Source organism: Polypterus senegalus, chromosome 13 (assembly GCF_016835505.1).
Source record: "Polypterus senegalus isolate Bchr_013 chromosome 13, ASM1683550v1, whole genome shotgun sequence".
In the NCBI taxonomy this organism is placed as follows: domain Eukaryota; kingdom Metazoa; phylum Chordata; class Cladistia; order Polypteriformes; family Polypteridae; genus Polypterus; species Polypterus senegalus.
In genome coordinates this window covers 62,927,269-62,954,801 of record NC_053166.1, presented here as the reverse complement: position 1 = coordinate 62,954,801, position 27,533 = coordinate 62,927,269, and the positions used below count along the sequence as shown (strand labels likewise).

General features: G+C 37.5%; 2 protein-coding genes across 2 annotated transcripts in view; one reads left to right on the top strand and one right to left on the bottom strand.

Moving 5' to 3' along the window:
- The window catches only part of LOC120542130 (E3 ubiquitin/ISG15 ligase TRIM25-like), a 38,753-nt gene extending 36,285 nt beyond the window's left edge, over positions 1-2,468 (bottom strand). Inside the window, exon 1 of the mRNA XM_039774307.1 lies at positions 2,028-2,468. Coding sequence (XP_039630241.1) covers positions 2,028-2,109 — 82 coding nt within the window. The 5' untranslated portion in view covers positions 2,110-2,468. The remainder of the gene's footprint in view (positions 1-2,027) is intronic.
- Positions 870-15,162, top strand: LOC120542131 (polyadenylate-binding protein-interacting protein 2). The gene is made up of 4 exons (XM_039774308.1): positions 870-1,043; positions 2,475-2,614; positions 5,024-5,203; positions 13,957-15,162. The coding sequence occupies exons 2-4, from the start codon at positions 2,477-2,479 to the stop codon at positions 14,011-14,013; spliced, it is 375 nt and encodes a 124-aa protein (XP_039630242.1). The 5' UTR covers positions 870-1,043; positions 2,475-2,476; the 3' UTR covers positions 14,014-15,162.
- Positions 15,163-27,533: the final 12,371 nt, after the last annotated feature.

Below are 27,533 nucleotides of genomic sequence, written 5' to 3'. Positions count from 1 at the left end.
GCTAGTTCAATTTTGATTTTAAGGCTGGACTCGCTGGGTGAAATGATAGAACAGAGGTCACTCAGGACACCACTTACTATCCTGGACAATGACTCTCACCCCCTGTATGGGGATTTGCCTAAAAAGAGAAGCACATTCAGTAACACACCGAGGCTACTGTGATGCTCCAAGGAATGCTGGGTGAGGTAATTTCCACCCTAAGGTATCAGGCGCTATAAAAAGTCACCCCTCGGCCAAAATGGTCTTGTTCCCTGTGTGCTGAATGGTACTGAGATGATCTAGTAAACATCTTAACATATAATATTAGGTGCAATACACCGTGCCCATTGACATCCTGTATTGTGAATTTGTAACTAATACGGCTGTGCAATTCTAATCAATTTACACTCAGTAAATACACACACTTCATTAACTTACTTTCAGATCATTCATGTTTTATGTTTATCTGTACCTTGCTAGAATTCATAAGATTATGATTATTCTTGTTATATGTATACGTGTGCATTTTGTTGTCTGTTGCTGTTACCCTGTGATTTACTACGGGATTAGTAAAGTTTCCAAATATCATCTAAACAAGCTTTTTTGTAGTTCTTTAAGTATTAGGTTGGATTGGTCTGCGTGCGGACCGGTATGTTTGTGTGTTTTTTTATGTTCCATTTAAAACTGACTTTAAGTTCGACTAGTATGACAGGCCTTGTATGAGCATGGACAACGTACCTTTGTCCTCCACCAGTTTTCTATATCCGGAATAATTTTAACGTACTTAATTGATGGTCAACTAACTAGCCGCACGACGTCTCGAATACAAGGAACACACAAACAGGCCCCGCCCACACTTCCTCCATCTTCATAAAGCGGAATCGACGCGCGGGCGGGGCCCAGTGACGTCAGTGCGGAGTGCGTGCAGCTGTGTTATCAAAACAAAGAAGCAGAGCGGCCATTAAAGCTGAAAGCGCTTTGAAAAGCGAGAGAACGTTTTTGGGCATTTTGAACATTAGCTTCTCAACGCTCAGTAGCTTTCTCTGAACATTCGAAAACTTTCGGTAGGAAGTGTTTTTTGTCGTGCCTTTCTTACTCTATAATGCTACGCACTGGAATGTTTTCGAGTCTGACGATGAATCATCAAGATGGCAGAATTTGTTACAAAAGAAAGCGGGAAGGAGACAAACAAGTGAAAAGCCAGTTGAAAACCCCACAGTGGCATTTTTGCTATGTTAACATTCGTACTGTTTGGACAGTGTTTGCATTATCTTACATGGTTTATGGGCAGATACTTTTATTGTCATCGAAGGAATGTTTTGGTGTGCTATTTAGCGTAAATATACGGGAAATGAATCTCCACCCTTCCCTGTTGTTTTATGTAAACGGTTTGCGTCTCTGGAACAGTTATTGCTAATTTTAATTTGCAGAGGAAGGTGTTTAACCGTCTCATGGACCACTGCGGTAGTGCTTCCGATAGCCTTGCATTTAACGTGGCCTTACTTTCGGATGTAATGCGAAACGCAGTGCATTCGGGCGCTTCCAGCATTAAAATGTTGGAATACATTTAGACGAATGTTAAACGTGGCAGTTGCTATGGACAACAGTGAAGCGTCTCTTCGGACGCGGCTACTTTTTCCTGGTTGCGATTTTTAAAAATGTATCTGTAGCGGAGACTTATCTCGCTACGGCCCAGTTTCTGAAAGAGCGTGCACATGTCGTTGCTAGGCGATGTAGCGGTTATTTCTTACCACTTTATTAAAGTCGGTGAACTTCGAATGCCTGAATCATGTGTCACTTTAATTGTCCTTACACTCTTAAATATTTCGTGCTCTGTGTCTTTTAGACAATTAGCTAATCTGTTATTCGCGATGCAGTAGTTATATAATTGCACCAGCCGCATGCATTTTTGGTGTGCAGTAACCGTTATGGTAAAGCAGGCCCTTAATATAAAACTTGCGCAAATACTTATATAATCTCCAGACATGTGCTGGTCATTTCCATGCTTAGCAGTGCCCTTCATTTGAAAGGAAAGTAAATTTATTTACCTCTACAGTACTTTAAGGGATAGGCACAGCTGTCTGTTTTCACGATGTGTGTTGTGAGTCGAAGTTCAACTGGTGCATTCATTGTTTACGTCATAGGCTTTTTTTAGGAGAGTAGATTTATTTTTTTTTTAACTAGGCGTTCTTCCTGTTTGTAACACCATAACAGTAAAAAGTTTACTTTTAAACTAGTGGCAGTATTTAGAGTATTAACTGTATTTTGTTATTGGTGTTCTGTGACCTGTCCATGTTTAAACACTGCTCTAAAGTTAGAAATTCAGGTAGAGCATAATTGTTAGTTATAGGCAATTGTGTCCTTATATTAGTACACACCCATCAGTCCCTTTTCATGCAGATAAGGGAACAGCTTCAGTCAATTTAAATAGGTACCTGGTTGTTTTGATCAGATTTATCTTCCAGGAGTAATGTAAATTTTCCTTTATTGAACAGAAATGAAAGACCCCAGCCGAAGCAGCACTACTCCTAGCATCATTGGTGATGAAGTGATAATTAATGGACAGGGCCATGAAGAGGACAATCCTTTTGCTGAATACATGTGGATGGAGAATGAGGAAGAATTTAACAGACAGGTCTGCTGACATTTTTCTCTCTCTCATACTTTTAAGTTCATAGTATTTCCTGGAGAGCAGAAGTTGCTGTAGATGGTTTCCATCAAGTTTTTCACACAGCTTGTAAAAAAAAGTAGTCAAAAATGAATGTTCAGGATCTAATGACTAATATTTACACATGTTATGCTTTGTGACATGTAGATTTGTGTATTGCCAGAACATTAGCGGCATGGAATTTGATTTGGAGAAGCTCAGAAAGATGTACTTTTGTACACTATAAAGACATTTAGTAATCGACTTTTTCCCCCTCAATAGCCCACAAGCACTATAATCGGAACATACCTGAGACATTCTTCAACTTTTAAAATCAGATATTAAGTTATAATACACATCAGCATCTGTATCCCAAGCTGTTATTTTTGAGCCTAAAGTTTCCCATTCAGTATACAGGGGGTCCTTGGGTTAGGACACAGTTCTGTTCCTACAACAGTGATGTAACCCGAATTTTGGTGCAAGTCGAAACACCCTAGCCTAAATCACTTACCTATCCTAACACATTTGCAAAATCATAATCTAGAACATAAAAAACACAACTAAGCCACAGAAAAAGGAAAAGCTCATAAATATACTGTACTGTACACTGTATTGTAGGAACAGAAAAAATAAGTGTGAAAAAAAAAAATCCTTTATTCCTTCTCACGTCTCAAGTTTTTATGGGAGTGAGTGTTGTAAACTCACAACGTTGTATGTCGAGACGTTGTAACCCGAGGACCCCCTGTACCCATAATGTAAGTCTTATAAACACCCTCTTGCCACTTAATGTGGCTCTAGTTGGCCTGTTAAAGTATTTCTGTAACTTGAGTTATATTTTATTAACTCCCTAAAACATCATGATTGAAATCTGCCCTTAATAGCACCTTAAATGTGTTTTATACTATCTCAATTTTTCTCGAACACATTAAAATTATTTAGTGTAACCGCAAGGGCAATAGTAAGTGTTAAGGCTTGTTAGGGCAATTTATTGTCAAGAGTACAGTGAAATTCATAGCTGCATGTGGTGATCCATGTGTCCCCCTTTCTGACATCATGAATAGTTAAATCATCTTCACCTTGAAACTTATTTATATCCTGAACAGTTTACAACACTGTGTACTACTGAGTCCATGAGTCTTGCAGGATGTGTGTCTACTTTAAACAAGATTATAAAAGTCAGGTGTTTTTGACAAAGTGCCAGTTTTTGTTTGATTATTAAAACCATAGCATACTGTGTTAACCACTTAAGGTGCAAAGTCCTTTGGCGTGATGATCTATAGCTTTTGATAGCCAGTTGGCTGGAGGAAATATCTGTAGCAATTCAGGACAAAGCCTGCAGAACTTTGATGAAGTAGGGTCACAAAACACTGTCATATCATTTGTTAATATGCCAGTTAATTTGAGACAGTTAATTGATATTTGATGTCTATATGCTATGGTATTTATTAGAGTTCCTTACCTTGTCTTGTCAAAGAATCCCCAGGAGAAAGACTATTCGTATGCATACAAGTTCACTTTGAAACTGGTCACAAGATGTCTCTCATGACGTTGGAAACTCCTGGATTCACTATTACGAGAATCTGTCCGGTTTTGCTTGTTCACACAAACTGGGGTGAATACTGACCTCAGGCTTCACTTATTTGATCTTCTCAAATACATTAGCAAGTAGCAGTGGACCAGTACCAAACTTGTGTCAATTTTTGTATTAAAACACTGTTGTTCAGAAATAAAATGGTAAAATTCAAAAAGCAAGAATACAGATTTTTCAGTTTTTGCTTTTCTTCTGTTCCAGAAACTGTGTGTTTCCAAGAGATTTGTGATGAGTACTCTCTGCTTTGCAATTGCTTCACCTTCTGTTGATGCTTACTAAAAAGTTACCCTCAGAAAAGGCAGCTCTAGTTTAACATTGAGCAACACATTTAGTTTTTTAGTTTCTTTTAATTGGTTACCTTAAGTGAATTTTGGTATACTGTAAATGAGGATTCCATGACCCTTGCCTGATTTTATCTGCCAGTTTTCTTGCTTTGCACGCATTTGCGAAACAGTAAATTATTGGGCTTTATACTGGTTCTTGACCAATGAATTTTTTTTCTAGGGGTTCTTCAACCAACTTTTTTTGAACGCAAACATTTATTCTGACTTCCTTGCATAGCCTATATGTATGAAATTGCTTAATGCTTCTATCTTTAAAAGAAATTTTTAAAATGTTACAAGTATTTACAATTCCTGTATTTAATATCCAAGAGTTCCTTTTGTGTAGCAAGTACATTTTATTATTGACATGTTTAGTAATTAGCATTGTTTTGCCTTTGTTTAAAAGTGACATTCATTTTGTGAACATGTCAGAACTGTAAAGTTTGTAATTTATATGAATAAAATGAGCTTTACTTTTTAAAGATTGAGGAAGAGCTATGGGAGGAAGAATTTATCGAACGTTGTTTTCAAGAGATGTTAGAAGAGGAAGAGGAGCATGAATGGTTCATTCCAGCTCGGGATTTGCCACAAACCATTAACCAGCTTCAGGACCAGCTAAATGGATTAGTTATTGGTGATGGAAATATGTTGGATGATCTTGTGGTACGTATAATAGCACAAAATGGAAGCTGCAACATTTAAATGTATTAAAGGGCATTTATCTGCTGGGACTGTCAAATTAGCCAAAAATGTTTTGAATATTCCTGTTACAATTCATCATATTGGACTATTTACTTATGTATATCATGTTCCAAGTATGCTTATACATTGATGTTTTTACTTGTGGTTTATCTGCAAACCATAGTGGACTAGTGAACTGCTGTTAAAGACTCGGTCATATATCTTATAGATGAAAGTGACGCTTGGAGTACAGCAGTTCACCAAAGTAGGGTTTTTTGAATGTACAACGAGATGTGATTAAGGAGAAAAGTGGATTCTGGCACCCTTTGCACCCGTTACTGGGGCTGGTTGATAAAAAGAGAATTATTGTGATGTAAGCTTTTCCTCAATAAGATCGAAGTCTTAGTTGATCAACTCATTCCATGTTTTGACAGACAACATGAAAATCATATGATAATGAGAATAGCACAACGCCCAACCAATCACGTGGCTTTAACAGAGTTGCGACCACGTCAGGTTAGTTTGATTCACACAGAACAGAGTAGCAGCAGCACACATGCTAATGTTTGGGCTGCAGCAGCTGCACATGCCAGTATGTCAGGAGTGGGAGCAAGATAAAAAAGAAAAGGGCAGAAAAGTAAACGAAAATTAAAAAAAAAAAAAAATCTGCTTTACCAATAACACCCTAATGGACACAGCCCAAGGCTCAAAAGATTTGGACATTGTTGAAAAGAAAAGCCCAATAAATTCGGTTGAGGAGATATTTTGGCTCTTTAAAGACCGAGAAGTAGAGTAACGTGCACAGCAAATAGTCTCAAAAGCATTTACCCACAAAGACCGGTAAAGTCACTAATCTTTTGAACCATATAAAGCCGTGTCATCCTTTAGGGTATGCACAATGGAAGACTTGACAGTCCCAGACTCAAGTAAGCGCAGCACTCGTGGGGATTTCTTGTGCGCTTTTTTTTTTGCCTTGTTTCATAAGATGATAAGTGAATATGTCAATTGTTTTTTTCTTTTTTACATTTGGAAGTTGTTTGAATTTGTACTGAGGATATATACATAATGTTTTCCTGTTAAACTTGGAAGCTTTTGACTGGTCAATAATTAAGATTATATACGTTTTAAGTTTAATGTTCTATAGTACATTTGTCATGTACTGACAAATATTTTTAATCCAAAATTAACCTGGTATCTTCATCTCTAACTTGGGAGTAAAAAGGATCCTTCAAGTCTGACAGAAATAGTGATTTGACTTGTATCATGGTATCCATATCAGCTGATATGGATAAATTTATCACAATGTTTTTTTTGTTTTTTTTTTTCCCAATCACCCAGCACTACCTGTAATGTGTATTTGAATCCAGGACAAACTGTCACGACTGAGTAAACACTTAAAATAGAATCCATTTTAAAATCCCAATCTGACTAAGAATGTAGTTTTTTGGCACTTGCATACAAGACAAGGTCACTGTTGATATTTGGTTTATATAAACTGAGGCACCATGAATCAACTAAATGTCTTATGTTCTTTAAGTAATTCCTCATTTGGTGGATGCTTTTCTTTACAGTAACTTAAATTTTGTAAAAATGAGTGTTTTATGAAGTGATTGAGTTGTAAACAATGTATAGCAACTTTTTAAACAAGTCAAGGAAGCATACCTTTAGGTAGTTTTTAAAGCTGGTAGAGAGTCGGAAGACAGTTTAAGCTTGTAGCGCTAGATGTTAATGTGCTGTTAGTAGGAGTCAATGGTAATGGAATAGATTACTGCATTAAAGTAAATGCAAGGTCCCTTTCCCATGTTAGAGGCAGCATAAATGTGTAACCCCCTCAACCCCCATGCCTGCTGTGTCTTTGATTTGGGCATAGGTGGCTGATGGCTTAACACTAAAGGTGCATATCGTATGCCATTCTGTATTGCCTTAAATAGCTAAATGTGAAATGCTGACCTTGAAAATATTTTTTTATTAATGTTATTACTGATTTTTTTCCTTTTATTTGCATACATTGTCTGAGAGTGGGAGCCAACTTCTTGTTTTATACAAATGAGGTGTAAGAGTGCATAGGGACTGGGTCAGGAGCAGCGAGATTCTTGTGGTGCTGAGAAAGTATTTTAGAATTTTTTTTGTTCTTGGTGCACCAGTTAATCATTTAAGCAGAAAAGGGAGGTAACAATGTGTTCTGAAATACATTGTTAATGAATGTTTAAAAAGCAGAGTGTGTTTTATTAAAGGCCAGCTATTTGAATTACATAAATGTTGATTTGCGGAAGTAATTTTCAAAAACAGATGTGTAAAATATAGGAGTACTGCACAGCAGGTGTGTTGTAGATTTATGCCAAAATAAGTGCTGGGTAAAATAAACACTTAATTCTTTTACAATTTTGTGGTGGTGGGGGCTTACTCGAAGTCAGAACCCAATTTATATTGATTAGTGATATTTGAGCAGAAATCTTTTACCTTACAAAATTTATCACAAGGTGTGGGTCATTTGAGTACAACAGTTAGTTGGACTTTATTAATGCAGTGTTCTGCAACTGCTTTGCCTTTTGTTCAGTAAAACTGCTGAAATACGCAATTGTCTAGTCTAGATTATGTAGAGAGGCTTTGTCGCCCTGAAATTCATCATTGTTCATTTTATTTCCTACTTCTCATATTTAATGAGAAGTCTCTGAAACAAGATTTGCCAAGCTGTCATTAAAGACTATAAAGTTAATATTTTTGTAGTGGTCTTTATTTGTAGAATTTGTACACATCCAGAGATGAAATGTGTTCCCTTTTTCTATTGTGCGGTGTACTGTATGGATCAATACTAAAACTTCGACGTTATCAATACCAGCTTATAGACAGCAGTTCTAGTACCCAAACTGTTCCGAAGTAAATAATAACTCCAAAGACCCTCCAGCCCACCTTGTGAAATGCACAGTTCTTCATCATACTAAGCACTGTTTCGCTCTTGATGGTCGTGAAGTCCTAATTTTGTTGAAGCGTGTGGTTTTGATTTTTGAAGTCTACGAAATTTTTTTTAAACTTCTAGAACAGTGAGTGACTGGTTTAGAGGTTCAGAGAAAAGCTGATGTTTGCTTTCAGTACACCTCAATAAAAAAAAATTGAAGACTTAGTCTTAAAGAGTATTTTGTGTGGGTAAAATGTTTTTGTAGCACATTTCTGTAACCCTTAACACTTAAGAAATGGAAAGCATTTGTTGCGAATGGGTGGTTGAGAGAGAGTAACAACTTAGGGTTTTAATGTTTTTGGTGGGTGAACATAAACTATATGCCAGCTGATCAGATTTTTTTTTCCATACCCAAGTGCATGAGAGCTCTTTTTAAATCTGGAAATTTGTTTTGTTAGGTAAAAGTAATGTGTGACCAACTTCATCAAAATCCTATCAAGTGAAGTATGGCAACAAAGGACTGATTTAGTATCATTTATGTATAATCTGGGGAATAAGCAGTTTTTTGTCCTTGGAACCCATGCAGATTTTTTTTTCTCTCCTGCCTAACTGGAGTTTGTGTGTCGTCGTCACCCGCCTGTCCTCCCTGCCTTTTGACCTTTATGATGTGGTTACTTATTCTTTATTGCTTTTTTTTTTTTTTTTTTGGTAACATTTTCTTTCTCATTTTGTAAAGCACTTTTAAGCTACAATGGATGTAACGTGCTATATAAATGTTGTGTGGGATTCTTGTATTACATAGGTCCATTATTGCCTTTTTTAACATTTTATTGGCACATGGATAATTGTCACATGTGATGCATAGCAATAACCTGATTTCAGTCAGTTGCCAATCAGTACATCTCTAGTTAATGGATTTTTTATTTGGTATTAATGGCAAATAACAATCAAACACAGGGTAGTAGTGCTCCTTGTACTGTATATACATGTCTGTACAATATGAAGATCTAGAAAGTACCATGCCACAGTCTGAAAGACCTGCGTTTATTACGTTCATTTCATTACGAGTTGAAGATCTATTACTCTAGCACAGAATTTTCTTAGCATTTTCTTACTGGCTGTTAATGTTTTTGGTAGCAGCCATTTTAATGGGTGTGTGTGTGTGTTTAGTCTCCTAATGGTAAACTATTTAAATTTGCTTTCTCAACACAAATCTCAACACTGAAATTTGAGGTAAGATGGCTGTTGTAAATCATGGCAACAGACTGTCAACATGATACATGCACGTAATCAAATGTAACTCTACGCATGTCAGTGACCCTAATGAATGTATCTAAATGCTGCAGAAACTTCTGGTATTTCGATCACAGCTCTACATAAATTGGAAACCTCCTTGTTTGTACACCTAGAGGTTTATTCATAAATGTTGCTGTTGAGTTGTTACAAAAAGCCTTTTGGCTGCTTCTGAAAACTTTATACCAGGGGTACTCAACTGCTGTCCAGTAGCTGCAGGTTTTCATTCTAACCCTCTTAATTAGTTATGTTTTTGCTGCCGATTAACTTCGTAACAGTCTTCTGTTTTTAAATCTGATTCTAAAAAGAAATTTGACACAAAAAAAAAAAACCAGGGATAAATCAAGGAAATTGGTGGTAGATAAAATCACAGATAAGACCGCAGCCTAACTCTGAAAAAGGATATTTCAGTAGAAAAGTAGGGACTTTGTAAGATGCTTTTCCCTATGATAACATACATCACCTTCATTTTCTCTTATGGTCCTTTTAGAAGTGTCCTTTGGTTTTGGCAACAGATCACGGTAAGCTTAATGTATGTTCACTGGCAAACTAATAGTCCTTCTCAGTCTTGCTTATTCCAGTTTAGAGGGTCAGGGAGAAAAAGCCTGGAAAAGAAAAAGGCATGGACATAAGTTCTGACCAGGGATGACCCAATATGAAAAATCTGGTCTGATGCTGGTACAGTATAATGTCTAACATTTGTATTAAAATTTTGGATACCGCAGTCAATCAAAAACGTATGACGGCTGGCTATTTGGTTATGTGAGAGAGAGCTTTGTGGGCTGTTGCTTTAAATAACCCTTATGTATCTTTTTGATGGAACAAATTCAACAATAATGAAAATTGGAAAAGGCTAAAATGATTTGACAACATTTAACATTTACACGTATTCTGTGTGCTACCTGCGCCGCCTCTTGGTGCAAGAGCAAGTCAGTTTAAGAAGCACATAGTGATTAACATGGCTTTGGGAACACAACACAAAGCATTTAATGTGCAACATAACTTGTGACAGTGTCTGAGAATCTAGTAAATTAAATATTTATTTTAAGATGTTTAGTTTATGATCTACTTTAATGACAAATTACGAGAAAGTCAACGTGTCGACTTTAATCTCAACATAAACGTCGAGAATAAAGTCAACATGTTGTCACACTATTACACAGTATTGGGGGAGAGAAATACAGCTTGGTTTGCAGTATTATCCAGTAGTATAGAAACAGTATTCACAGATTTGAACATAATGATCCACACGTCTTACCTTTTAAAACCAAAGTATCTCCAGGCAACGGACGTGTCTTCTTTTCAGCAAAAGTTCTTCTGTGTCATCATGTTCAACTCTATCGCCTGCTACAGCTTCAGTTTTGGAATGTTCTCTGTCCATTTTAACCATGCAATACCTCCACTACCGCATATACCCCGTTGCATACGTGTTTAGTGGTGTAGCAGTGAAAAAGGTCCCCCCTTAAACAGTTTCCCGCTGTGCCATGTTCCGAACGTTGTTTAGGCAATTTAAACTGGCATTGCGGTATAAGAAAAATCCATATAACAGAATTAAAAGGTTTTCGGTATAAAACCGTTATACCACCCAGCAGTGGAATTTTGGTGCTTCTGGCGGAAATCCCTGCACTTATGAAAGACGGCACTGAATACAGTAAGCATACATATACAGCATTATTTCACATCTCAATCATATCTTTCATATCTACCCAGTTAACGCCCATAAAACAAATATGAACGAAAGAAGCATATGCTATAGTTGCATCAGTTGCTAGATGAAAACTAGTGTTTTTTAAAGGGGTGAGTAACACAGGATGCTCTTCATTTAACTAATGACTAATAATGCAAGCTAGCAATTTAGAAACCCATATAGGCTGATCCTAAAAGGTTCAGAGCAAAAACAGATATATTAGAGTAGATATTAATACTGTATAGCACATCTTAAGTAACACAATACTGTAGTTAGTGTAAGGCACTTTTATATATAAAAAAACTTTTGCCATGTGTCTGTTTTTCTGAGGCCTCAGTGTGTTCTCCAAGCATTTTGCTGTACATTTTGAAGAGTGTGCGTGTCCCCCTCCTCATTTTATTGCGGCCTTTCTCTGTTCTGTCTGCTCTTGCAACATTTTGAGGGTCAGTAATTTTACCTCTGCATTAATAGATACTTTATTAATTCTAAGGGGTAATTCACATAATCCAGCAGCAGTATACTGATAAAAAAAAAATTTAGAGTAATAAAAATGCATTTAAAAACAGACAATAACTTTGAATAATAACGTTTACCCACCCAAGGTGGAATTGAAGAGTTGCATAGTGTGGGAGAGGAACAATCTCCTCAGTCTCAGTGGAGCAGGACAGTGACCGCAGTCTGTCGCAGAAGCTGCTCCTCTGTCTGAAGATGATCTTGTTCAGTGGATGCAGTGAATTCTCCATGATTGACAGCAGCCTGCTCAGCACCGGTCGCTCTGCCACAGATGTTAAACTGTCCAGCTTCATTCCTACAATATAGCCTGCCTACCTAACAAGTTTGTCCGGGCGTGAGGCGTCCTTCATCTTTATTCTGCCTCCCCAGCACACCACTGCGTAGAAAAGGGCACTCGCCACAACCGTCTGGTAGAACATCTGCAGCATCTTATTGCAGATATTGAAGGATGCCAACCTTCTAAGGAAGTATAGTCTGCTCTGACCTTTCTTACACAGAGCATCAGTATTGGCAGCCCAGTCCAATTTATCATCCAGCTGCACTTCCAAGTATTTACAGGTCTGCACCCTCTGCATAGTGTCCTCTGATCACGGGGTCCATGAGGGGCCTGGGCCTCCTAAAATCCACTACCAGTTCCTTGGTCTTGCTGTTGTTCAGGTGTTAGTGGTTTGAGTCGCACCATTTAACAAAGTCTTTGACTAGCTTCCTATACTACTTCTCTAGCCATTCTTGTATCTTTGGTCTACAGTAGTGCCAACAGAGTATATGGGTTCTGTGTGAATCTCACTAAAATTGTTTACAGCCTCCAAGAAAGCGCTTTTACTGGTTTAGACACCGAAGTCTGCATGAGCTCCCTTAGTCAACAGTTGTCTTAATGCATTAACTGAGGGAATAACGTTGGAAGCTAAGGCTTCACATTGGCAAGTTTCTTTTGTCAGTAGTTCTAATGGAGCAAGGAGTGTGATCTCGATCAAACGCCACTGATTAGGAATTGGTTCCAGATAATTCTGAATTTGAGGCATGAGTCCCAGGGGTTCTTTTCTGTTCCAGCAAGCCTATTCCATTAGTATTAGTTGTTGGTTCCCACTTTTTGTCAGTTGCCTTTTAGTTTCAATTGAAATTTAGAAGTGCACGGGAGAGTGTTTTGTGTACCTTTCAACATTATGGTTTAATCCAGTGAAAGTTAGCCTTTTTTGTTTTTATTTTTTTAATTTTTTCTTTTAAAATAGCAATAGGTTCTGAACCGACCCATTGAAGAAACAATGTATTTTGCAAAGTAGTTGTCGTTGCTGTGGTCAAATTGTATGTGCAATACTCGAACCTTTTGAAAAGAGAATTTGCTCATCTTAATGAGCAGTTTCAGGAAAAAGAGAGTGGTTAGATTTTTGTGGGAATTTTGATTCTGTTAAGTAAATGTCAAGAGATTGAACATACGAAACCATGTTTAATTGTTGGATTTGGTGTCAATGGCACATGATTAAGTTTGGAACAAGTTTAACAGCAGTGAATTGTTTGCAGTTGTGGACTATGGCAGCTTCAGAACTGTCAGTCTCCTTTGATCAAAGGTAACATGAAGCAGTAAATGTTTGATTACAAAAGTAAATTAAGAATCTTCCCTTTAATTGTACTTGAGCAGAATTATCTGGAACAGCAATGTAGAACTAGGAAGAGACTGTATATTGGCTTACTTTTTTTAAAACAAGTCTAAGATGTTTCAGGTGCTTGTTTTATTCTTTTCTATGTGTTCAACATTTCCTTGTTCTTTGATTGTTAAAAAAAATCTTGCTCAACTATTTTAGTGTTTATTTCCAGTAACTGTTATGTGCCATCTGTTCTTATGAGGGTAGTAGACTTAAACCAGCATGGATGCACATAAGCCCTCCAGTAAGAACAGTTTGTTCTGTTGCATTTGAAATGGCATGTATGCATTTTCAAGCAAGTTTAGGTCAGATTTTAAAAATGTATGACAGCTTTCTAACTTTAAATTTCAAACCTGAATGCTTTATCAAGAAAATTTAAGATGACTACTGTCTATTTGGGTACAAGTTAATTTTATTATGGTAGGAGATAAAAAAACTTTTTTTTTTAAATTGCACTTTGTTACTGAATTTCTGTGTTTATAAGGTTATTTTTGTAAATTCCTGCTTTAATTTTGCCCAAGTTCAAACAATTGATAGGCTGAACTTGCATCCCTTTTGTTGAATCCATTTTCAGGGATGCATTTGTCACAGTAATGATCTGTATAAAAAAAAATGGGTGCAGCTTACTGTTGTCTGATGGCTAGAATGCTTTAAAATATTCACTTTTGTTAAAATTGAGTAACTTTTTTTTTGTTTTTTTTTACAGGTAAACAGTAATTTGAACCCAAATGCTAAAGAGTTTGTCCCTGGTGTTAAGTACTGATTTGGAACATGGGCCTCTCTTGGTGGATGTAGCACAACCTCCACACTGTGAAGCCAGTATTAGAACATCAATTGTGAAAGCTTCTCTTTGTCACTGTGTTACACTTAATGCATTGCCAAAGTTTTCTGTTAGTCCTGCATGCTTAATTCAAGTGCTGAGACTGTTATCAAAAAGCTTTTATTAGCTATATTTCTGATTATTTGGGGTATTAAGAGGCACCGTTCTTTGAGTGGTACTTGTGCAACCTGTATGACATTTAATTTACCTTGATGGTAGACCTTTCAGTTCAGTTTTTTGCTACTGGGTATCTCAGTCATCTGAATAATAAATACATTTACACAAGGGAGGGAGGCAAGGGTTGGGAGAAGGGCAGTTTCTTGATTTTCTGTTTTTGTTTAGAGATGATAAACACAATTTATTTAAAATGCACACAGTTGGAGTAAATCTTGTATTTTATTTTATTTTGTTTTGAATATTACAAGGAGAAATATTAGCTTAAGTATTCCTCTTTTTAATTTTTTAATTTGATAATCTCTTATGCCACTCTGGACTACTTTGCCTGCATCAAGTGAACAATTGGCATTTTTGTAGCTTACATACATCTCCAAAATATCAAATTTCATATTTTTGAAAGATCAAGTCTGTTACAGTAAAGCTGTACACTGCCTGTACTGATTTTCAATTACCTGTTACATTCTATAGTTTGCTGTAAATTGTCTCCATAACATCAATAGTAAAGTTGAAACTGAACTCTGCAGTTGGTAGGGTTTTTAGTTGTATCATCAGTTTAAATCTGAAGACCTACAGTCAAAAATACCCTTTTTAATTAGGGAGAAGAGTGCAGGTGGTGGTAGGGACAGTACTGTACATAAAATGTGCTGAACTGTGACCATGTAATGGATCAAAATTAGATCGTTACACATCGTAAGTGTTAATGCAGAGATGATGTGGTGATATAGTAACATTCTTTCCTGTCAGTTTCACTTGAATGGTGCCTCTCTTAAACACTACTTGTAAGTCTGCAGCACAGCAAAAATGTTTATTTTTGTTTTGTTTTTTGTTTTTCCTCTTCATCTATTTCAGATTTTGGTAGTTTATACTGCCACATATGTTGAATGTGAATAGTGTTAAAGTTTAAAAAAAAAAAACTGTAAAAACATATATTTTTTCAAAAATATTTAAAAAAAATAAATATTAGTGGAATGTATTTTGTACTGTCTAAGTTCAGTCTGTCTTATTTGTAAAGGAACACACACTTGTCTTACTGCTGTTCACTGCACATACTGGTCTTTTCAGTGTTGTGCGTCTTACTTTGTGCAAATGTGCAATCTGTATAAAAACTGCCAGCCTTTTTTCTCATTTTCTTGTAATATGCAATTTTTATATTTGACTTTTGTAGTTGGTGACCACAGTTTTGTGTCAAAACAATTTGGGGTCACCCTTTCAACTTTCAACTCTCCTCTAATGCTGAACCTTACATTTTCAGAGTTGCATGAGTTAACAATTATGTTGCTTCAGACTTGACAGTTCTGGAATTGTGCAGCTGACACAAGCCATAGTGTGCTTCAAACTGTGTGCCATGTCTGTGTATTTTTCCTATAAATATCTCTGACTTTTTTATGCTTTTTTTTTTTTTTGCAGCTGATGTGTACTTAATGTATTGGATATTTACATGGCTGAAATTTTTTAAATCTTTCAAACCATTTGTTTAATTTTGAGCCATCTTCAGATTGCCATCTACATGTGGAATTGAGTGGCACAGTGCTTAATATTTAGCTTAAGTATTCATCTTTCACATTCCACCGTTCATCTTTTCAGCAGTTTATAAATTACGTACCCAAGTTTCAATTAAGATTTCTGAACATTTATAATTCTTGAATTAAAAATTGTTGCCTTCCTGGTGGCCTCACTTAGTATACTACATTGGGCAGTTTATCACTGCTAAGAACTCCTGGATCTAAAATGCAAAATAAGTATCTGTCCCAGTGGCATAGATAGTGTTCTAAAGGGATCTTGGGTTGATTATGTTAAGTAAATGGTTAAGTATTTGTTTTAAGGCAACACTTTTTTAAGCAGTCCTCTCCTTGCAGTTTGAATTCTTTGCAACACATTCCCTGAGCCTTTAGACTCTCATTTGGAAAATGGGTAGAATATTTTATAATCTTGGTAAGTGTTCAGTCCTGGTGATTGCAATATTTTTTCTTGACAAATTTTAACCACAAGGTGGCAACATTGTGTGTGTTAAAACTCTTTAGTTAGGTAGTAATGCAGCCTAAGCTTTTTGTTTGGAGGCATTTTTTTTGTCCTTGCCCACCCCACCGGTTCCTCTTAAGATAATACGGAAGTCTTTGAAATGAAGCCAGCTCATGTGAGCCCAGGATGGATGGATGTACGGGTGCCACTGAGACTTTGACCTGACCCTAATAGAAGGCAGTTGCAGTATCCCTTGTGGCTTCGTTTTCTTTAATCTGAAAATTGTGTTGTGACCACCAGGTGGTGCTAGGAGGATGAAATATCAGACTAGGTCTCACCTATTCAGATGCCATTCAGTAACTTCTTTGATCCACTGCAATTAGAAATTGACTAAAATGAACACCTGTGGTAATGGTTCTTACTATTAATGTCCTTTTTAAGATCTTTTTGAAATAGTATTGCCAGTGCAATTACAAGAAAACATAAAAAGCTTCATTCATGTACAGTATATTAAAATGGCATTGTGTTGTATTTGATTCTAATGTTCCCTCTACCCGTACTTTCCTCTGAATTTAAAGTGAAAATGGTTCTAGTTTAAGAAAAAAAAATGGCAGGGTTGTTGGTATTGTAGTTTATACCTAGAAATGTAATTTACACACAAAGTGAGAAGTATTTAATGGCCATTTGAAAATCGGCATAATGTGATTTTATTGTACAGTGAGATGGAATGGTGTTCTGTTAAGTGTTAACTCCTGTAATGTTTTTTGATGTCCTCTTTGGCTGTGACTCTGATCCAATAGTTGGTGGTGGGGATGATTTTTTAGAAGAGGCAGATAAGCATGTATTTAGGAGAAATTAAATTTTGAAAACTAGGTTACTCCACTATTTACTTGTTAAAGTACACTATTTATTTTGGGGTGTGTGTGATAATGTGGCTATACTTAACCAGTTAGTTTGCTGCGAGATATCTTGCCATAAAAACCGTGTTAGTGATTGAGGGATAAGGTTGCCTATTGTTTCACAAGCTCCAATACCTCCAGATTGAGGCCTGCATGTTGATGAGTCAGACAGATGTCCATAGATGCACAGTAATAAAGGAATTCTGAGCAAATGTGGTCCTTGGAGAGACTATCACATTCCAAGTAAGTGTAACCAGTCCTCATGCCATTAGTATATCGGAATATGGGTCAAAAAGAAAATATTTAAGGATTCTGTTGTAATGAGACAATGTGTGTTTTTTTAACATGCCTCTCCTGAAATTATAAATTCAAATGTAAAATTTTATACACTAGCTGCAATGTTAAATTAGCAGTTAGTCTCTCTACATTTGCCCAGGTTAAATGTCTTGGAGAGGCTGACGCGTTGCATGTTTGAAATGTTCTTTGTTTGATATGTAGTGATGCTGGTTGGTATGACTGTACGGTGGTCAGCTGTGATGAATTTATAAGAAACTTTGGTTTAAATACCAGTCTAGTCACTGCCTCAGTGGTTTGTATGCTCTCCCTAAAAATGGTAGATTAATAAGGGACCACAAATGTCTGGAATAAGTGAGAATGGGTATGCTGTGGTGGACTGGCATCCTTTTCAGGGCTGATGATTCTATTGAGTAGAATGCTGCCATGATAGGCTTCTTGATGAATTAGCAGGTGGTGTAAATGCTTTATGAGCTCATTGACAATTTGGCAATCTTTTTTAATAAAATGTTAGTCATTTAAATAACTGGAAATACTATAACATGCCTGTCCAGAGGTCTCAAAGTGAAGTAAATGCCAAGCCTGATCACTAGAAGATTCATGTGCCCTTCTGAGGGAAATAGGAGCATTATAATGTTGACATCTGATCGTATTTTTAGAGAGAATGCCTCTTAATTTCAGGGCTTCATTTTACTACATTTTTGTCCCCCAAAACAAATCCTCTCTGTTTCCCTCATTCGCATCAGTCAGTCACCCCCTCCTGTCAGGCACCTTTCAGATGCTAAGTAACAGGACATATGGAGAGGAGGTCTTTCCCCTGCCCTCTTAAAGATTCAGATTGTATGACAAATCACGTCCCACTACCCAGCCAGAAACCTGCCCTCATCGCACCCCCCCCACCACTCCCCCAAAGCGCACACGCAAGCACCTCTCCAGACAGCTTCATTAGACTGAAAGGAGGAGTTTTGCAGACTAGTAGAGTCAAGCTTTGACCCCTTTCCCCTTCTCAATTCCCCCTATTGTTTGCCTTGGATTGAAGTTATTGCACTCAAAACCATATGGTTCATTTGAGCTTCTATAAGTGATGCCATCTCTAAAAACCACAAGTATTTTAATAGTTGGTTAGGCAAAGTCCCAGAGGGGTCAGCCAAAACTGAAGAAAAGATGCCCCACAGGATTAAATTGGTCTTACTCTTGAAAGTTTGAACTAATGTCTTTTTGGAACAAAAATGAAGAAAGCAGTGAGTTTGTAGTTTGCATGAGCTGTGCTGAACTTCATTTAAAAAAAAAAGTGCCCTGTCACTGATGGCATCCTTTTTGTATTGCATTTAGCTAAATTGTTGTATGATACCTTGGTTTGTTCAAGTCTGCTGCATCTCCATTCAAGTTCACTTGCATGTAAAGTGGGTGCTTCCCCTTTGGCAATACCATATCTAGTCCATGGCTGCCAGTTGGCAGTATTGTGGTGCTTTGTTTTGTCCGTGTGTCAATAACCACACTTGTGTGGTCAATGCTGAGAAGTCTGTGTGATGGCCTGAATAGAAGTCAGAAGTGACATTTTGTCTGCATGGATGAGTCTGCTTCTGCATACACTGAAGGTATGATTTTGTCTTTAGAGTCCCAATGAATTCTGGGCATCAGACCCTGAATAAGAGCAAATGGGGCCATACTGCTGCTTATTGTTGGCACCCTAAAAGCTGCAATGGATACCCAGTCTTAAGGGTTGCAATGGATGGCTAGAGTCTTAGGCTAGTTTAGACTGGTAAAGAGTAAACTCCTTGGCTGAAACAGCCCAGTAGTGGTATAAAGCTGCCTTGAGCCAGCTTGCTTGCCTGGATAGTGAGATTATGGCAAAGTCTCACTGGGGAAAATGGAAAAGAATCCAGGCTAGTTAGTGGGGAATGCTTTGGTGGTTCTTGAAAGATGAACAAACTGGCAGGTCTTCTCATTTGCTACAAAGGAGTTCACTGTCCAAGTGGTTAGTTCAGTGTGACGGCAAGGTCTTGCTTTAATTTAATAATGTGAATATCTTTATAATGCAAATGCCCTTTTTCCCCTTAACTATGTTGTACATTTTTTGCATTTTCTTGGTGTGAATGAGTACTAGAAGAGTGCTTGATCCTTTTTACAACTGATGACTCAATGGTACTGTCCAGATCAGTGCTAACTTCGTATGTTTTTCCTGTCTTAGTTTGAATATTCTTCAGTATCCACACACATCCCATCTATACACGCTATGTTTCATTAATGTTCATTATTTAATCTGTTTAATCTAGGCGGGGCTTATCTCGAGTCTGGGTATGTGTACAGACGATTCAGATTCGCCAGTTCAACATTTTTCATTGGAACATGGGAGGAAAATTACAGACGAGTCTGCAAAGGGAACAGCTAAGCAGTGACTTGAAGCCAGAATCGAGAAGCTGTGAGGCAGCATTGCTAACAAAAGCCACCATTCTGTAAACTGGGCAAAATAAGAAACTAATCACAACTTTGTATTCGACAAACGAGTAAGTTTATATCTGTATTTTGAGATGGAGAGAGAGCAACAAAAAGGACATTTGGAGCCCCCAAGGGTGTCCAACTCTGACGGAAAGATTAACTTGAAAATTTAGATGCAAAAGAAACCCCCCCACTGGTCTCTCCCTCCCTGTTTTGTATGAATGCTGTTTCAGGAGGTTTCAGACTAAATGGAGCTGGTCCTTGAATGAGTGCCAGCTTCTCACAGTCTGACCAGCAGTGACCTCACATCCTGTGGGTGTGACTCTCCACTCTTGTAATGGTGGAAATGGAGCAGACCTTAGATGCTGTGTCCCAGCGTAACTTTTCCCAGTGTATTCCTTTGCAATAACCCTCACATATCTGACAATATTGATTCACTTGCTGTCAAATTCTTGGCTATTTGCAGGCAACCTAAGGCACAGTGGCTTTCAGAAGCAGATCAAGATGTTGTGGCCCATGAATATTTAGCCTCGCAGCAAAGTTAGGTTAATTGTGAAAAAGTTGAAGGAAACCGGGATGAGGCTGCTTATTTATCTGGAAAGGATAATCTTTGGCCGACTCAACAGCAGTTGCTCAATCGTGCACAGGGTAGCTACTGCTATCCTTTAATGTTGTGCTTATGTTTTGTATACAGAAATTGAAGGAAAAGAATAACATCAAAATTATTCCTTTATTACTATAATGCATGTATTTTACAATAACTTGACTATGCAGCTTTCTCAGTGCACATGTGGGAAAATTGTGTTCTATAGCTACTGGATTTTTTTTTCCCTCTTTGTTGCAGTTGAATACTAGTAGACTCCCTTTTCCTTAATGTACTTTTTACTGTAATCCTGGATGGATCAGCCAACCCCACAGAGGATTCTAATCTACTACCCGTTAACACAGTAAGTTTAATGCTCTGTAATATACCGTTTCATCGGAGTTCTGTGGAGCTAATTGAAAATAAAGGGGCCAGGAGAATACATGTGGGTCAACACCTAGCAAAGTTCATAACCAAGAGTTCTAAAATCTTTTTGCCCAAACTAAATCATAGCCCTAAATTATAATTGTAGTCTGTACCCAAAACTGCATTTAAGCAGGAGAAACATGAAAATCAAAAGTGCATATAAAGGCTACAGTTATCTTAATCTTGGATGGTCCCAAACATCTGTGGTGTCCTTTTTTGCAGACATGACAATGTCTAGCATTGCAGTTTATCAGGCCCATTCCATAGTAACACAGTGGCAACCACAGCACAAAATGGTGACGCCAATGAAAGTCCAAAATAGTTTTGAAAGAAGACAAACTGTTGTACAAGGCTTATTCTTACCTGGACTAAGTTGGCAACACTGAGAATTAAGATTTTTGAGTTCTCCAGTGCTTTCAGCATTACCCAGCAATGCTTGTTAAGGGGTAAGCTCAGTGATATGCCGGTGAATGAGCCTATGGTGTCCTAGATGATGGACTCTCTGTCGGACAGAATGCAGTTTGTGAGACTCAAGGACTGTGTTTCTGATAAAGATTTGAATAACACTGTCACACCACAAGGAAGAGTCCGGTCTCCTTTTTTGTTCACTCTTTACACCTCAGACTACAAATATAACACCAGGTCATGTCACTTGCAGAAATGTTCTGACGATTCCACACTAATTGAGTGTATCGTTAAGGGAGACCAATATAGGAGTCAGGTGGAGAAGTTTGTTTTGTGGTGCGGAAGAGATTCTCAGAAGCTTAACATTGGAAAAACCAAGGAACTGGTTGCTGACTTCTGTACCAAAAAGCCTTCACGCCCGGTCACTATTCAGGGAGGGGGTCCACATTATTGACAGGCTGGACTGATCTCCTAACACAGAGGAACTATATAAGAAAGGGCAGAGCAGACCCATTTTTATTCCTTAGGAGACTGATTTCCTTCCATGTCAGTAGTGCTGTCCTTTACATATTATGCAACACTCTGATGGCCAGTTCGATTTTATATAACGTAGTGTGCTGGGCTGGTAACATCATTTTAAGAGAGGCCCACTGAATCATCAACCTAATTTAATGGGCAGGTGCAGTTTTGGGATGCACTCTTGCCCTGCTGGAGGTAGTAGTGGAGGAGCGAATGAAGGTAATATTGAGTCCTGTTATGAACAATGCTGCACGTCCTCCCTCTGATACACCAGCACTGCAAACATTCAGCCAATGACTCATTCAGAAGTGTGTCAAGAAATGCTGCGGATCTCCTTTATACCAACAGCAATACGCCTTTATTGCACCGCACTGTGACTATGACTAATCTTTTGATTTTTATCCATGGCCGTGCTCAGGGCCTAATTCGGGATCCTGAAGTATTTTGTCATGTGGTTGGTGCAGCAATATGCTGTATCAATCCATGCTCCCAAGTCAGAAACTTTTTATTTTTTTTTTAGTAATTCTTGTGTGTATCTCTTTATTATAATATTTAGTGAGCTTCTGTAAAAGCCAAATTTCCACCTTGGGGCAAAGTTCAATCTAATCATTCATTTGTCCCAGATATGCATTAAGCTTACTAGCCTATGGCTACTAAAATTGATGAGATCACCTTATTTATACTATACTAGGGTGCTTTGCCCCCTGCCCACTTCGTTTGCCAACCCCCTGGCGTGTGCTATGCGCTAGTCTTTGTGGTTCTGCTGCTCGCGTATGGGGATACGGATGTTCAATTTAAACAGATGTTTATTTTCATGGGAATTATTACATATGCATCAACGCAATGTATGCCTGCCTGCGATTAAATTTTGTTTCTTTCTCTCTATTAAATAAAGTTACTTTTTCAAATGTTTGGCTCTGAGATTTGTTAATTGTTTTTGCAAAAGCTGTTCTAACCAGAAACTGTTAATGTTTTAATATGAATGGCATGTCAAGACATCCTTTGTTGTCTAATGTTATCCCCTGAAGATGTACTACATTACCTTTCTTGGATACATCCTTCTATCTACAGTAATTCATGCATTGTAAGACTAGACGCTGTTAACGGGTGTAGATATTCTTCGTGATATTGTAAGTTGTTGTTTTCATCTTCCACACGATCACCACCAACTGTTTCAGGATAGTCTATTGATATACATTTAACCACTTTGCTGTGTAACTGCCTGACATTTTTGGACACATTTAACCAATTTGCCATGTAACTGATCAACATTTTTGGCATTAATTCGTTTGACTTCCTCGTTTCTTTGTGCTAGGATGTTGCGTATACTCATTTTTTATGTTGATAACCCTTTGTGATGAAATTCTTCAATAAGATTTGGACATAATGCATCTTCTTAAATTGGGAACTTAAATTGAGCAAAACATTAAAATGTGTAAGAGCTGAGAGCGCAGGAAGTGTGTCTGACAAAATTATTCACACCAATGAGAGCGGACTGTGGTCTTGTTTGAAAATGTTTGAGAGGAAGGCATGACTTGAAAAAATCTCAAGGCAAAAGTCTTGTCTCGTACGACTTGAAACAAAATCTCTCTTCCAAAATGTCTCATCTCCAAAATGTCTTGTTGTGTCAAAAGATTTTTTATATAATAGAGAGACATATTTGGTAGCTTACAATGTTTAGGAGTTTTTTTTTTATTACAATATTACCAAACATACTATTTTAGATTTTAAACGTTTTTGTTTCAGCCCTGTCTGTTCCATGAAAGTACTTCTTGTGGAGTGTGTAAGTGTATGGAGTCCTATAGTCTCAGTGCTGAACAAATACTTAATTTGTGCTGTGATCTTATTAAATTACAAATTCAATCACAATAGTCTTAGTTAGTAAAAAATAAATATACTCCTTTTATGTTTAAATGATTCTCAGAGTTGTTTAAGTCTGTTTGGATAGATAATACTCAATTGATTTTCAAGGTATTTGCATTTTCATTCTGTTACAAGTTACAGGTACTGTACATGTTGTGGTGGTGTAGTTTTCTTTATTTAAACTTAAGCATGGCCAATGGAAGTGTTCTAAAAACACTCCAGCCCGGGTTTAATATTAATGTAAAATAATTTGTTGATTGTAAATTGTTATAGATTTCCACATACATCAGGTCTATAGTTGTTTTATGTTTTTGTTGCAGTGGTTCTTCCTGATGTTCTTGTTTGTTTTTACTGGGTATTTTCTCTGCTGTAATGGTGAGGTTTAAGTGGATTAGTTTATTTTGTTGTATGTCTTATTTGGTGTTTATTTTGTGCAGGATCTGCACACACACAAATAACACATTATGAAATTTACCATAATGTGAAGGTTAATTGCTCACGTAAACTGCACAACCTCTCCATCAATCTTGCTTGCAAGTTTCTAGTTTTTGATTTCATTAAAGAGAAAATGCATAGGCAGATTACCTCAAAGAACTTCACAGTAAGACATGGCATAAAAAGTCAAACAATGAGATCAACAGATTACCAGATGAACTTACTATGTGCTGAGACTTCCTGTTAGTTCTGGCCATGGTAGTCTTCATGAATGCGTTGCTTTCCATTGCATCTGATTATTCAGTCTTGATATAATACTAGCTGCGTGTGGTCTTTGGGATAAAACCAACCTGAAGACTCTCTAGCAGGTTTACTGTATTTATGAACCTGGAGAAGCATCAGCTAACTCTTAAGAGTTACCCAGTGCAGAAGACATAGACCCACCTGTGCTTGCTGCCCCACTGGCTTTCATAAGAAGACACTGGTGGTACCATATCTTAGCCGTATCACTGGCATATGAGTCCTAGTAATATTTGTCTCGAGAAAACACCTCCAGATAGACAATGTCTTTAGTGAAAACTTCAAGCCTTGCCATCCGTTGCTGAGGTGTTTCACTTGCACATTGTTGAGCCACGGCTTTTGCTTCATTTCGACGTGTCTTCATTAGTACAGTGTCATTGTTGTGTGATGGTGTTTGCTGCACAAAGGTCTTTCATAGTGAGACGTGAGGTGCAGCAAGCGCCATCTAGTGGATGTGGTTGAGAGTGAGCTGAGCGGACTGCTCCTTACACACACAGGTCTTTTCATTTATATTTGATTAATGGAAGGCTAGTATAATCAGTAGTGGTGATTACTGTCGAGACAGAAATGCAAGACATTTTCACAGGTCAGTTAGTCCATTTACGCAGCATTGGCTTACTTCACTAATTGTAGTACCTTGGCTATCCTTCACGTATACCTCTAAAACGCAAACCATCTGGAATCATCTATGCATGTTATTCTTTAACCCTACTAGACAGAATCCTAAAAATAAGTGGAATCTTGTTGGCATGCATACAATAAAGGGCATGGAAGGAACAAATTACTCTTCAAATGTTTTTGAAGTCATATTTAAAAGTCATAACTGCAAAGAAAATATCAATTTGAACATACCTCAAAACCTTTTAAGAGCTCTTGCACCAGAAGTGCATCTTGGCATAAATAGCTATTGTGCATTTTAATAATAGTAATAGTAATAATAATACATTTTATTTATATAGTGCCTTTCCCATGCTCAAGGCTCTTTTTGATATTGTGAAAAAAAACCTTTGAAATGTGGAGAACCTCAGCTGATCCACTAACCTTGAGATCTCTCACTTGCCTCGAGGGCCCCATGATCTGAACCTTTTTAGTGAGAACTATTTCTGTTCATATTTGGATAACGATGTTCAATTATCCTCAGTAGGGGTGTCACACTGGCTTTAAAAATATGAAGCTCTATTAAATTATGAACTGTTGTACAGCGAGAAGATGGTCAAATGCTGGGTCTCTTTTTTAAAACTAATATGCAGTTATGTGCCTAACTTTGTTAAACTTTTAGAAATGAATGGAGCAGAAAGCCACAAACCTTTTGAAAGTTTCATTAAGTGAGGCCCAGTTTATCACCAAAAAAATGAAAAGAGCAAACGTTGATAGAGGCGGGTTATTTTTCCTTTATTTATCTTAAGAGAACTTCAGCGCATCCACCCTCCTAATCCTATTCAGGATTATAGAAGCCAAAGCGCAGATACCAACTTTAGAAGGGGATGGCAGGTTACATGCATGCACATAGCTACCTTCAGTCATATGGGTTCAGCTTACAGTAGCTTGATAATCTAACAGAGACACACACACACGGTCTTAAATATGTGGTAAGAAATCCAGAGCAGACAGAACTGTGCTGACATGGGAGAGCATGCAGACTTCACCAAAACTGTAACCAGGCCCAGCATTCAAACCCAGGGCTCAGGAATTGTAGCACTAACAGTTGTTCCACTAAGTCGATTCACTCATTAACCTTCAAAAAACACCAAATTCAATACAGATTTGGGGATATTCAGGTAAGCTGAATTTATTTAAATATAGCACACTTCTGCGGTGGGCTGGCGCCCTGCCCGGGTCGGTTTCCTGCCTTGCACCCTGTGTTGGCTGGGATTGGCTCCAGCAGACCCCCATGACCCTGTAGTTAAGATATAGCGGGTTGGATAATGGATGGATGGATATAGCACACTTCAAATTTGTACCTCACAGTCCTGTACACACAAATGCATTGATGATATATATCATATATACTGTGTGTGTGTGTGTGCACATTAATGAATATAATGTACAGTACTATGTTAGACATAAACTATTTAATACATTTTTCTGGGATAAATTCATTCTCCCTGCAACTGAGACTTTTTAAGTAAAATTCTTGAAACTCCCTTAAGTAACAATACAAGTAAGAGGCTTGTGTTGATGAGTTGAAGGGAGGGTCCGGCACTAGAGCTGTCACTGACAATATTAATGTCTCTCATCCACTCTGAAGTCCTACTCCAAGGTCAAGAGGGCTATCTTGATCAAAGTGGCAGCAAAGCCAAGCACCACCACAGGACACCAAGCACATAAAGAGACTGGGAAAGACTTAGTAACGGCTTATCACAGGAAATTGACATAATTATTAAAGGGCAATATGAACTGCCTCAGCAACAGCAGCTCCAACAGGGACGTAGTATGCTAAAATGATGGGGCTTCAGCTGTGATTTAAATGCTGAAACCAAGTGAGGCACCTCTAATTATGGCAAATAGATTGTTCCACAGTTGGGGTCCCTATAGCTAAGGGCTCTGCCTGTTAGACAAATTTAATTTATCTTGAGAACTTTAAGAAGTCCTGCATCTTGAGATCATAGTGTATTCTCTTGCGTACATGCATTAATACATTCTGTTCATGTCAAAATGGATTTAAAATCAGCTATAAACATAACTGAACATCAATTCTGAAACCTAAGAACTGCATGTTGTTTTCATTATAGTTTTAGATATGATCCATAACAAGGTATTTAACATTAACCATACACAAGCAACAAAATATTTTGAACCTGCAGCATAATGTTACAATATTCAGTATGGTTTAATGCAAATAAATGCACCTGCTTTTCACAGCCAAACTACCTAACGTTTACACCATTACTAAAATTGATAAAGATGGTCTTAATTAGCGTCAAAGATAACATCTAAATGTGTTGGAAATGTATTCAAACTAAAGTTTGAGCCCTTTGAGTTAAAAGTTAAGAGGGTCTTACAATTTGTAAAATTATTTCCAACTAAACTAACTTTTTCCTTTTATTCCAAGAAGAAGTCTGCTATCGAAGTCTACAAGTCCACTGTTTCCCTCACTAAAGCAGTTAAGCCACTAATTAATTATATAAAACAGTTATGAAGTATAATTTGGTTTGATATAGAAG

Excerpts from the sequence above, each read along its gene's own strand:
- LOC120542131 (XM_039774308.1), top strand. The coding sequence starts at position 2,477 with ATGAAAGACCCCAGCCGAAGCAGCACTACTCCTAGCATCATTGGTGAT. Across the intron at positions 2,615-5,023 it reads AGGAAGAATTTAACAGACAG|ATTGAGGAAGAGCTATGGGA; the intron begins GTCTGCTGACAT and ends TACTTTTTAAAG. Across the intron at positions 5,204-13,956 it reads ATATGTTGGATGATCTTGTG|GTAAACAGTAATTTGAACCC; the intron begins GTACGTATAATA and ends TTTTTTTTACAG.